Source organism: Talpa occidentalis, unplaced genomic scaffold, assembly GCF_014898055.3.
Source record: "Talpa occidentalis isolate TD23 unplaced genomic scaffold, MPIMG_talOcc4v2.1 talOcc4.9, whole genome shotgun sequence".
Classification (NCBI taxonomy): domain Eukaryota; kingdom Metazoa; phylum Chordata; class Mammalia; order Eulipotyphla; family Talpidae; genus Talpa; species Talpa occidentalis.
The window spans coordinates 48,442,633-48,455,491 of record NW_023605305.1 but is presented as its reverse complement, the minus strand read 5'-3'; the positions used below and the strand labels follow the sequence as shown (position 1 = coordinate 48,455,491).

Below are 12,859 nucleotides of genomic sequence, written 5' to 3'. Positions count from 1 at the left end.
AGGTATCAATCCAAGTTCTACTTTCAGCCCGTGTCATTGCACCTGGCACTTAGAACATACTCAGTACCGAATGACCCATTTGCTGAAGGACTGATTATAAACTTATCTCAAGACCAAAAGTGCCAAGTGAATAAAAATATAATGCAAATGGCAAGTTCAGATTTCAAGAGTCCTTAGAAGGCAGTAGCAGTCACTATTTTATTCTTAGCCAAGACCAGCATTGGTCCCCTGAGGGACTTGGGCGCAGTCTTCACCCTGCCTCCATCACCAGACTGCAGGCTCATCGTGTTCAGAAAGCTGGAGAAAATTAATATCTTGTTGCTCCCGAGACAGCATCAAAATATATTATTATGCGGACAGTAGACCCTTAAATCATGCCATGACCGTATAGGAAGCCAAATCCATTCTCTCTAGATGGACTATAAATTGCAGTGAAAAGATCTGTTATCATTGCTTTCCAAACTAAGTTATGGTGAGTATTTTTAATCTCATTTTCCATTGTAAATTATTTGTGATCATAATGGGCCAAGCATTTAAACGCTACCTAATAATCTTATTTCTGGTCATACTTAAGACATTACCAAGTTTACAACTCTGTTACCCATCATTTCTTGAGTATTAATTAGCAGAGTAATGACTCAGAGTGATCACTGTCATGGAACTAAATTAATATCTCATCCATAATGTGAAGGACATCTCAAAGGTATCATGAATATCAGAGAGTTGATTCTGCTAGAATTATTAGCTAGCGAACATTAATAAAGCTGCCAGCTAACAGGGAAAGTTCCTACTTGGCGACAATCCACCATATAGAATCAGCTGCTAATGGAGGATGGGTATGGAATGGTAATACATCCATGTGGTTCACGTTTTATGAAGCATATTTAAAATATATTGTATTTTTTTCCTAGCCCCTCGTCATTTCTTCTAGCTTTGCAACAATTTGACCCACTCTTACAGGTCACTGAGTGTTTTCATTACCTTCCATCTCCCTCTCCTGGGTACCACTGACTTATCATGAGATATTATGGCACCACCTGATGTGCCTGAGTTGTGGAGGGTAGGTGTAGTGTTCATGTTCTTCACCCCATGGAGGGTGGACTGTTAGTGCTCCTTGGGCCCTGGACACGAGTATTATTCCCCCAGTTTCCAAGGTGCAAAGCATTCTCCTTCCAGAAGAAGCTCTAAGGATGAAAAATAGAGGCAGCAGAATCAGGATAACTCAATGGTTCTCATAAGCCTGAGACTGATGTTTGCAAAGACCTGTGTAAGAATATTCTCTCCTGAGTGCTGCACAGTGTCCTCAGCGGCCCCCAGTGCAAGCTAATTTCAGAATGTAGACACTTGAGAGCTATTAATTAAGCTCTTCCCTCAGACATAGCTGAGTCGGTGCTGTATGTTGGGTTTCAATGCCAATAAGAGACGCGTGTTTAAAGAGTATGTCTGAGTGTTCCTGAGAAAGACAGGGGTGCTATTCTTTCCTGGGGACATTTGCAAACTTATAGATAATCCAGCTACCACCCTACTGAGCAGAGTCAACTTGATCATACCCAGAAATGGAAATATCCTCCTTGCTTGATGATGGTGTGAGGCTTCTTTCTAATTGTACGACTCAGTTTTAGGAGATTTAAAAGATAGGCAGATTCTGGCAGATTCTGCTGCCATTGCTATTTAGTGGGCAGATTGTGAAGTAAGCAGAGGCTTCTGCTTAGCTCCTGACACAGTGCCCGGGGTGTCTCCACATACAGGTGATTGGGTGAACGTACCAGGGACAGGTACTGTAACCTTGTGCTGCCAACCCCAATGGGAACCCAGGATTTATTAGTACTGAAACTTACCGCAGGGACAGGAATTTTTCTAGGACACAGTCTCACTCTTAAAAGTACACTTTTTATCAAAATCAGGGCCAGGAAACTTCTCCAGTTTTTCTGTGTGTGTTTTCTCATTTGTAAAAAAGGGTAATAGTATCTCTCATCTAGGGGCATGGTGAGGACTGAATAAATCAGTCTCTGTGGAGTGCTGAATGCTCTGTTTGGGAGTGAAAGGAACACATCTAGGAACCTGGCTAGTTTATAAACTCTGGTTTGAAGCCAGATGCCGGGTGCTCACCTCACACAGGAGCAGCAAAACTTGCTCAGACGCTAAGTGGAGATGTAAAGGAGATCATGTAAGTTGAGTGCTAGGCTTAGCAGGTATGTAACTGAACCAGCTGTCTCAAATCTGGCTGCAAATTAGACTCTCTTAAGGAGCTTTTAAACATTTTATTTTTGGACTTTTTGTTTTGAAATAGTGTTAGAGGAAGGTTAGAAAATGTTGCAACAATAGTACAGAGAGTTCCTGGATAGCCTTCATCCGTTTTCTTCTAATGTTAACATTTTGCATAATTGCGATGCAATTATTAAAACTGGTGGACAGGGGCTCTATTCCCCCTTCAGGTGGGGCTGCAGCCTGAGAATAACTTGTTCTGAATCTGATTCTGGCAGGCCCAGAAGACTTTTAGTCTATAGAATTCCTTATAATTCATTTTCTGTTAGGCTAACACAAGTAATCTTTGTTGAGCACAATAAAGATGGCGGCAGTGACTTTACCATAACAGGCTATAACAAAATGAAGACAGATATCACCAGACAGCACTTAAATTCGAATAGTATGTTGCTGAGATCCAATCCAGGACACCATACTGCCCTGTTGTCATGTTTCCTTAAGCTCCTGTTGACTGAAAATGTCCTTGTTTTGATGACCTTGAAAGGATTCAGGAGTACTGCTCAGCAAGAAGTCACTATGTCCAGCCCACTCTAAAGGGCTGGGGAGGATTAAACCCCACTTCCTAGAGGGTATAACTGTGATGTGACCCAGTGCATATTCTCTTTTGTGGTCATCATCCAGAAGCTATGAGTGACATCAGCCCTAGGGGAACCCTATGCAAGTGACAACTGTAGGAATTGTTTACTTGAAGGAGCCACATCTTCCCCAGATTCCTATTCAGGTTCACCCTTCACTCTTGAGCCTTTAATCAGTATTTTCCTTGTATATCATCAGAAAATTGTTGATTAAATTATGATATATTCATATTAAAATGCACCAAACACTATATAAAAGGAAGGAAGGGAGCCTCCCCTGGTGGCACAGTGGTTGAATGCTGGGCTGCGAAGCTGCCCACAGCCTCTACAGCGCTGGTTCAATCCCAGGCCGCCGACAAGCATCCCACATGGCACACAGACCTCTCCTGCCACGCCCGCTGCTCCCCTCAGCAGTGTATTTCGCCGGTCTGTCTGTTCTGTTACCCGCTCTGGTGAATTCTCTCACCCTCCTGTGCTTCAGACTGTACCCAGTGCTTGTATAAATAAATAAATATATCTTAAAAAAAAAAAAAAAGGAAGAGAGGGAGAGAGGAAGGAAGGAAGGAAACATCTTAACCAAACTACAGACTTTATTCACATTTCACCAGTTTTTCTACCAATGTCTTTATCTCTTCCAGGGTCCCTTTGCATTTACTTATCTTGTCTCCTTAGACTCTACCAGTGTGACTATTTCTCTGTCTTCCCTTATCATTTGTGACTTCAGGATTTTTGAAGAATTCTGGACATTGTTTTGTCAGATGTCCCTCATTTGGGGTTTGTCTGATATTTTTACATGATAGCCTGAGATTAGGTGTTACTGGGAAGGAGACCACAGAGGTGATAAACTTTACTCACCATCTCTTAGCAAGAGGTACATGATGTCAAAATATCTTATTAGTAGTGGTGTTAAAACCTTGCTCACTTGGTTAAGATGGTGTCTACTGAGTCAACCCATTGTAAAGTTATTATTTTTCCTTTTATTATTAATAAATATCTTGTGGGAAATACTTTATACAAATAACCTACTTCTTATACTTTAAGTACTGCCTTCAAAAGTCATTCAGGCATCTTGCCTGCAACATCACTGTGCTAGTCTAATTTGACATTCTAGTCCTCTGTTCTTTAAGATTTATTAATTAGAATTCTTCTGTAAAGAAGCATTGCTTCTTCTCCCTCTTTACTTATTTAGTCAGTTATTTATTGAAATTATCACAGACTCATGGATATTTATTTCATTTTATGGGTTTGGTAACCCAGTACAACCATTACTTATTTTGATACTCAAACCTAAGTCACTTAAGAGGGTCCATGCTGGGACCCTCTCCAAATCAATTAAGCCAGATGGAGCACTGTCAATGGTATTTCTTTAAAGCTCCCTGTGTGCATTAAATGTTAGTTTTTTTCACTCTGTCCACATGCTTCTTCTGTAATGAATAACATATATCCTTCTTCACAGTGTTCTGCAACATTTCTTCCCTCCTAGCTCTTGGGGTAGAGGCTCTGTGATTATCATGCCTCCCACAACACTCCCTGCCACCTTCACTCCCAAGATACCCTGCCAAACATAAAGTTGGATGCCAGTATCTTCACTTTAACAACAGCCTCCTGATGCAGAAATTCTACTGATGCTTATTGTTGCATTAATTGGGGTCAGCTAGAGGGGGAAAAAAAAACTATGGCAGCCTTTAGAAAATCAGGTTTGAGAAAAGACCTAAGGAAATATGACCTTAAGCCAGGAAGGGCTTTCTGAATGAACAGTTGATTTCAGGCTTACAGACAGGAAGGCTGTTCCTGCAATTGGCTTGTCTCTGCCTTCTCAAGTCCTGCCTAGCATTTTTCTGCCATGTGGACAGTCAAAGTGTGGAAACAACCCCCACTTATTTGGACACTGTTGAAATCATACTAACCAAATATGTAAATTTAATTCTCCCTTTAGGTGATCAATGTGGAGTCAGATAAGTTTTCATTCAAAGAGATGGCCTTCCTGAACAAGGAGATTGATCCATAGCATCCTTCAGCTGGTTTTCAATTACCCTCCATCCTAGGTGTCAAATCAATCTCAGATATTTTTAGAAACCTAATTGTTTCTTTAGACAGATTGATGCCAATAATATGTCCAAAACTTAGAGGGAACAGATTTAAAATCTTATTCATGCTGGAATAAAAGCTTAACCCCAAATATGCCTCGACAGCATGAATTTCGCATGATTCCCCAAACGATGCATATGAATCTGAGAAGATTTGACTCATAAGTTTCTATTTCTCTCTATTTTTTTTCTTCACAGTGGTCAGTTCCAACTTGAATTTTTCCTGACAAGCATTTTTGTGCACTGAAGACATCTTTTATTAAAATTTTGAGGGAATTTCAATGTCTAGGGTAGAAAGATAAGTGAAATCTATAAAAACAAGACAGAATGGTATCCAGTGTCTCACTACAGAACAAGAGCTACTTCTGAGACAAGCATAACAGAGATGCAAAGTGTTAATTCGGCTCCACATCCAGTCCAGGATGAAGAATGTTTAAATGCTGCATGACAAAAATAAATCTCTCTTCCTGGAAGAAATTTAACCTAAGAGGAGAGGCAGCTCAAAGGTTTATTGTTGTCAGAGCCACAAACCTGACACCCCTCTTGATAAAAGACTTCGATCCCTGACCCCAGTAAAGTTGCTACTCTAAAAGCCATTTGTGTATTGATTTCCTCTAAGAAAACGTAGAGGTGTCTAGCAAGATGAGCATCTTTGGGAAACCAAGTTACTGTACTTAGAGCCTAGTGACCAAACAGGAGACCCCAAGACATCAGGTGCTGAAAGGTGGCTTGCAGGAGTTTAAGAAACCTGGATCTTTTGAAAAGAACTAAGAGACTATGAAGAACTTGGTCTCTGCAATGGGCTAGTTGGTTAGTGTTACTTAAGGTGGAAAGGTTTATCTGCTGGGACATCTCAACTAATCGACTAATCATATCAGCTAGACTTCAAAACAGAAAGGGTGGAGTTGACTGGCCTAGAATGGAAATTATTTTGAGACCAGGGCTAACGTACAAGGATACCTATCCATCCCCCCATATGCTAATCCTTTGCATACGACCTTAAAAAATGAGTGCATTTTTCTTGTTTGAGGCCAAAATGGAGATACAGTGACAGAAAAGTATTAGGACTATCTGTTACACAGCAGGATTGAGGATTTGGGTACACAGTGCAGTAAGAGAAGAAAGGGAGATGTCTTTCTACCATCAGATCAAACTAGATTTGTCAGCTTTCCATACTAGATAGAGAAATCCTCTTTGGAGGCTGTTTCACTGCTAGTTCCATATAATTTTTTTTTTAGCAACAGAAGCTGGAAAATTATTTATTGAGCATCTACTAGGATGCCTGCTCTCATGATCAGACATTAAGCAAGTAAATAAACAATAATAGAAATTTCAGAGAGTGATTAAAGCTATCAAGAAAAATGAATCCAAGTGAGAGAGCGTGAAGGAGATAGGCATCAGGTCAGTCCTCTCTGATGAGAATCCATTTGAGTTGATCCCCAGTTGTAAGAAGGAGTGAACAGGTGGGCAGAATATTCCAGCCAGGTGACTGCACACAAGCATCAGTCTTCAAGGTTGGGACAAACATGGCAGAGAGGTCAGTTTGCCTGGTGCATAGCTGACAAGGTGAGGTGGGTTAGAAGAAGGCTCTGGAGAGGAGCCTCTAGGTTTGCTTGTAATATAACTGGCTTCTGGAGAATTTGAGGGCAATGAGATTGGTAAGGGGAATGATCCATTTTTGTTTTTCAAATACGTATATAGCTTCTTGTGAGAACAGGCAGTCTGGGAGCAAGAGTAAAAACAAAAACTAGTTGGGGCTTAGTAATACATGCAGTTCCTAAACCCCAAGGACCTAACTATCCTGCAGCACACTTTCAACCTATTTGATGTTGATGCCCACTATATTTATTTCATAACCTCAGAAACTCTCCTCTTGCTTATTGCTTAATTATCAGGGGAAAAAATTTTGTCAAAATTTGTTTAACTTGAAAATAGGGTTTGTGCTTATACACTTACTCAAATGACATCTTACTTCAGTCAAAGAAGTATTTTTTCCTTATTCAGTTATTTTCTTTTTCCCCTACAGGGACCCCAGTCACCCTTCAGTACCTTATCACTATTATGAACCTTATGGACCTGATGAATGTACAATGTACCTTTCCCATGAGCGAGGACGGAAGGGAAGTCATCACCGCTTTATCACAGAGAAACGAGTCTTTAAGAACTGGGCACGGACATTCAATATTCACTTTTTTCAACCAGACTGGAAACCAGAATCCCTTGCTATAAATCACCCTGAGAATAAACCTGTGTTCTGAGAATTGAGTGTGCTAGACTGAAATCCCAAGTGCCCATAGTATCAGACACCTGGGCGCTGGAGTTCCTGGGCCAAGGACACAAAAGAAGAACAGAACTGGTGGCAGGAAATAGCCTCCCTCTTCAGGATGTACTGTGTACAGATGCCTAAGAGGCAGGACTATGACGCAGTGCACTTGGTTCATGAGGGAAAGTTCCAGAATGAATATATCGTAATGAGTCATCCCTTTCAAAAGGAATTATCTTTGGATCTGAAGACTCATTCCAGCAATGCTGCCAAGGCTAAAAACATTGTGGATCTCTTTAAGTATTGCCTTCAAAACTGAAACACAAACAACTCAACAATATTGGTTGTATTTATTTATAGAAATATCACATCGAAAGACATTTTTCTATCAAGTCTTATTCTAACCTGATCTATAACCCTTGTCATCTGTTGGACTCTGTATGTGTGATTTGTAAACAAAAACTGCTTGAAAGGACAGACCTGATTTCTGAAGAGCACATCATCACTGACTTTCATAAAGCAAATGCCCAATATTTATTTATTGAAAGTTTTTTAGTGTACTCTAGGCCAGTATTTTTATAGATTATGATTATGTGGTGATTTAGCCTTCCTAGCTCTTTAATCTTGAACAATGGTTGGAAAATGCCTAGAATCAGGTCGATGAGTTGCTGTGTTCACCATGCTTATTGGCAGCATGCAATTGGTATTTGCCTTGGAAATGTTGTTGTTGCATTTGTTGAATCCTCAGCCTTCAGGATAGTTATATGACATTTTCTAAGGTGCAAAAATACCCTAAATGACAAAATTGAAAACCAAAAACTAGATCATTAAAACAAACAGATACCAACAAGAGAACTTGCAAGACAGTTTTCTTTAGTAATGATTGACACAGGTCACTTCACTTAATCCCGAGTTTCTTCTTCTGCAGAATGATGTCACTGTACTAGATTACCTCTTAAAATTTATCTCAAATCTAAAATTCTCTGAGTCTTTGTGGACCTATTGTATTTGAGGACTGCACACCTGGAATGGTGGGATAGTCACAGTACCCAGAGTCTTATTTTAGGGGACTTTTTATATATTTCCCTACTACCTATTTCCATTCTCTCTTGTTTTTGAAACATATTACCCACCTCATCCCTTTTGGCTAAAATCTTCTCCCACCTTTTCTGGTCCTTATGCCAAATGGGGGTGGGAAGAAAGAGAGGGAAGGAAAACATTTCTGTGGTGTTTCCTGGCTACAAGTGTAAGGAACTGCTTTTCTGTGTGTCTGTGAAGAGAATACAAGGAGATTCCCTGTCATACAATTCATTTTTCCTATGAACTATTCACACTCACTGCATGTACTCACTGTCATTCCCTGGTCTGCAGTAATATGAAGGACTTATTCAGAGGCAAGATGAGTAAGTATGAAAGATTTCATTTAAGCAAGTAATAGTGTTCAAAAACAGTCTTTTAAAAACTATCAGCATTTTCTTTACACATGGCTTACGAGGCATTCGTTTCTCTAACGCCAAATTCCAAGGCCACAGCAAATAGCATGTATGGAAACTGACACTGTTTTACAGAACATGACCTGGCTTGTGATTAAAGAAGGTTTCTCATATTACATTTCTTTTCCCTTTCTTTGGTTAGTGTTAAGAGTTCATTCCCTTGCACTAACTGGTGGTATTAGTTATAGAGTACTATTGTTGAAATGCAAACACAGTCTAGCTATTTATATAGCAAAAATAAAATTGGTGTTATTGAACTGTGGCTGGAGCCGTTAAAAGCCAGTACAATTGAAATGCCTGTCCAAATGTACTGGAATGTGTTCTTTACATTTATATTTATAAAGAGAATATAGAATTTTATTCCAGTGCAGTCTCTTATGCAGCATGGTCACTAAACACATAACTCTTTATAAATATATGAATTTTATATAACTGATTTATGGACCATCTTGACCATCACTTAATGCAATGTTGTTCAGATGAAAGTAGCTCTTTTAGTAAGTTTTATAGAAATTTGGAGAGGCATACTTGGGCCATGCAAGATGCAACTCTATTAGTTAACCTTACAATATCTCAAATGTCTGTGTTATCTTCAGACTTTAGGGGGTTGGCTTTGTTTTTATATTTTGAACTATATGATAGTTCCCTATTTTTTGGTAATGTTTCCCTCAAATACTCAAGAGTAAAAAGCAACTGAATTCTGAAATTCCTGGCTTCACTAAGAAATATTTTAAATCTAGGATATATGTATAGGAACATTTCTATTTTTTAAAGTATGGCACATATAAGTACAAAATTATCACTTGGACAATGGTTTTATTGCATTTGAAGAAAATGACTAAAATTCTGATGCATTGTGCTGATGGACCTGGTTGTGGGCAATTGAGTTCTTATCTTGTCACTATCATTTCATGACCATCAGTTCTAATACCATTCAATACCGTTAAGCATCAGCCCTGATATAAAAAATGACTACAAAACCATGTTTACAGACCTCAGTGATTTCAGTATCCAATTGTGTTTGAAGCCTAAGTTATACTCTTTATGTTACATACCTTGCCTTCTCTCCCCAGCTGTGTCATCAGCTTCCTCTTAGCTTTTCAGACCACAGTAATACAAAGCCACAGCTGGCCCATCCATGGTGTCTGTTATTTCAACGCAAGAACATTTGGCAGAGACCATTACAATAGATAGCCATTATGGGCAAAGATACAGGAATTCACAAACAAAATCAATCACTTCAAATGGCCCATAAAAAGAGGAATCTTACATTTAATATTCTACAGTAAATATTCACCCAAGAAAACGTACATTAAAAGAACATTAGGAGGTAAATATTCAGTGTGCTGCGTGGGGACTTCGCTGTGTGATTTCCATTACAGTTAATGGGTGTTTGGTAACTAAGTCCCTGAGCTTCACTAACCCTGCAATGTGCTCCTAAGGGCTAGGCATAAACCCGGAGCAATTCAGGAACTTCCAAGGTCCGGCAATTTTGTTTTGAGCTTTTCTTCAAAAAATACATGAGAACAAAACACAAAGTACTATATTACATGTGTGATCTCTTGGAATCCTTAGGTTATTACCAGAAATGTGTATAGATTCCAAACAACACCTCTCAAGGCAGTTTACCTTTGTTTTCGGACATTCTCTGCATTATTAACCTATTTGAATTACTTCATGAAATAAAAACTTCACTCAAAAATTAACACAATTGATTTGGAAGCTAAGTGAACACTAGGTAAAAGTGGAGGGAAAAAATTGAAATTCTCTTAGGATTAAGAAAATGTTATTTAAATGCATATGTACATATATGCCTGACCAAATATTTGCCCTTTTGTAGGAGTTTTCCTTTTGGTGCAGTGGAATACTCTGGATTCCACTGAGGTGATGATGCTGATTGTTAGAGACCTACTCTTAGGGTGTGTGTGTGTGTGTGTGTGTGTGTGTGTGTGTGTGTGTCTCTCTCCTCCCCCCAAGTTAGGAAGTGATGCTAACAGTCCCAGCATTTTTTCAAACCTGACCCAATCATTTCTTCTACTCTCACTGCTTCTCTCTTGACCCTCATTCCATCTTTGTGCCATTATTATCTCCTGATTATTTTCCTTTGTTTATAGTGTGCTCTTAAAATAGCAGTCTTTTAGGATTAAGGTTTTCTTTGCAGGTTTTTAAACTTAGACACTTACCTGAGAAATGGATTTGGGGTGGGTTCTGCCAGAGCAATGACTGGAGTAGGTGGGAGGTCTATATCTGGCTATAGGACAAAATACTGCAAAAGTACCATCATCCTGGTTATCTTGGGGCTAAGATAAGAGAGAAGTGGAGGGGCCTCCCTGGTGGCGCAGACGGTTGAGCACAGCGTTATGAAGCTGTCCGAAGTCTCTGCAGTGCCGGTTCGATGATCCCCGCAGGCAGCAGAGATGCCCACATGGCGAGGCAGACCTCTCCTGTCTCACCCACTGCTCCCCTCAGCAGTGTTTTTCATCAGTCTGCCTGTTCTGTTCCCCACTCTATGTCTGTGAATCCTCTCACCCCCTGCACCTCTGGCCTGTACCCTGGTTCGTGTATAAATAAATAAATCCTTAAAAAAAAGAGAGAGAGAAGGGTAGCAGTTCCAAGACATGATAGTCTCGGATATAACGGGATAGTGGGTGGCTCCATCAAACTGTTTAGTCACCTCAAAGAGAACTATATAATACGAAGTTCTTGGGGAAAAAGTGAATCAATCGCCCAGGTTCTAGCACAAGCTAGAAGATACTTTGGAATGGGGAGAGATAGAGAAGTATCTCCAAGGCTTAAAAAAGAACAGGAGTAACCGCTCTCTTCTAGCTCACTCATCCCCACCTACTCAGGGTATTGAGCCACCATAGAAATGCAAAAAATAAGGCTGCAATCCTGTTTGTGTCTACTCAGTGCCCTAATATTACATGCTACCTTGGATTGGCCCTTGTCTTTTTATGTATGTGTCCTGTTGGTTGCCTAATTAGATTGTAAGCTCTTTGAGACAGGAACTATTTATCCTTTGTCTTTGTAGCCCTATGCCTAGTACAGTGCCTTGCACACAATAGGCACTCAATAAATGTCTGTTGTTGATGAAGACCTCTAATGTTTACCCATTGGATTGGTAATTGATGTATATTCTTCCATTTAAGAAGTACATGAGACAGAATAGGTGATGATATAGTTAATTTAGGTAGGGTTTTATGGAGTCAGTCCTTAAAATTATAACATTTTTAATCAGTAGCTGACATGGAGTTGGGTAGGATAATGTTGCTGAATTAATTAGTCTGCAAATGCTAACTACTGAACACAGAGATGAACTGAAATTTAGTACACTTTGTGTTCTTGCTCTTAGCACGCTGCCCTTAAAACAAATCAAATTTAACATTGACAAATGCTATACCATAGGCAGAAAGGTAGCTTGGACTCTGACTTCTGCAGTTCAAATAGAAAGGGAGGCTAAAAGGAGATGAGGTAATAGCCTGCCTTAAAGTTGAAAGCCTCCAAAAGCTGCTGGGAATACATCTGGTGGTAGCTGAGGATGTAAAGGTAATAAGCATACATTTACCTTAAAATGAAACAAACCAAAATAAAAGGGTTTTGTTTCCATGAAGCAGATCCAAAATGAGGGGAAAGGGGAATTCTTGGGGAAAGGTGCCCTCAAATCCAGCTTCCCTCAACTCCAGCTCCTCTGTCACTGCCTGGCCAGCATGTGTAAAGATGTCTATTGATCTTCAGTATACAGGAGAGGACACGCGGGCATAGAGTCAGCGAAGGTGAGTTACTGGCTAATGGGCACCTCGACAAGGAACCCTCATCTTTACCTCCTTGTACCTGTGGACACTCTGGAATTCCTTACTTTCACTCCCCGCTCTCCCACATACTTACTTAATTGCATGATCTTGGTTTCGTTTTGTGAAGTATAGGAAAAGGATTAGAGGCCCTACAGTCAAGTGAGAAGGTTGCTGATTTCCACAGGTAGAGAATTACAGATTTTCCTGCATTTATAAAAATTTTATTATAATTACAAAATGTTATTTAATAAAATATTAAAAAAAAAAAAACATTGTAACAAGATTTCAAGCAGAATCCCAACAAGAGTGTTAGGAGAAATCTAGTATATGCCATGTTTGATGCAGTTAAAAGAAAGTGTTTGCTTTCTACATTAATGATCTCAAG

At 39.6% G+C, this 12,859-nt stretch overlaps 1 protein-coding gene across 1 annotated transcript in view; it reads left to right on the top strand.

Moving 5' to 3' along the window:
* The window catches only part of ST6GALNAC5 (ST6 N-acetylgalactosaminide alpha-2,6-sialyltransferase 5), a 170,688-nt gene extending 158,913 nt beyond the window's left edge, over window positions 1-11,775 (top strand). The window contains exon 5 of the mRNA XM_037498301.2: window positions 6,954-11,775. Coding sequence (XP_037354198.2) covers window positions 6,954-7,185 — 232 coding nt within the window. The 3' untranslated portion in view covers window positions 7,186-11,775. The remainder of the gene's footprint in view (window positions 1-6,953) is intronic.
* The last annotated feature ends 1,084 nt before the right edge of the window (window positions 11,776-12,859 follow it).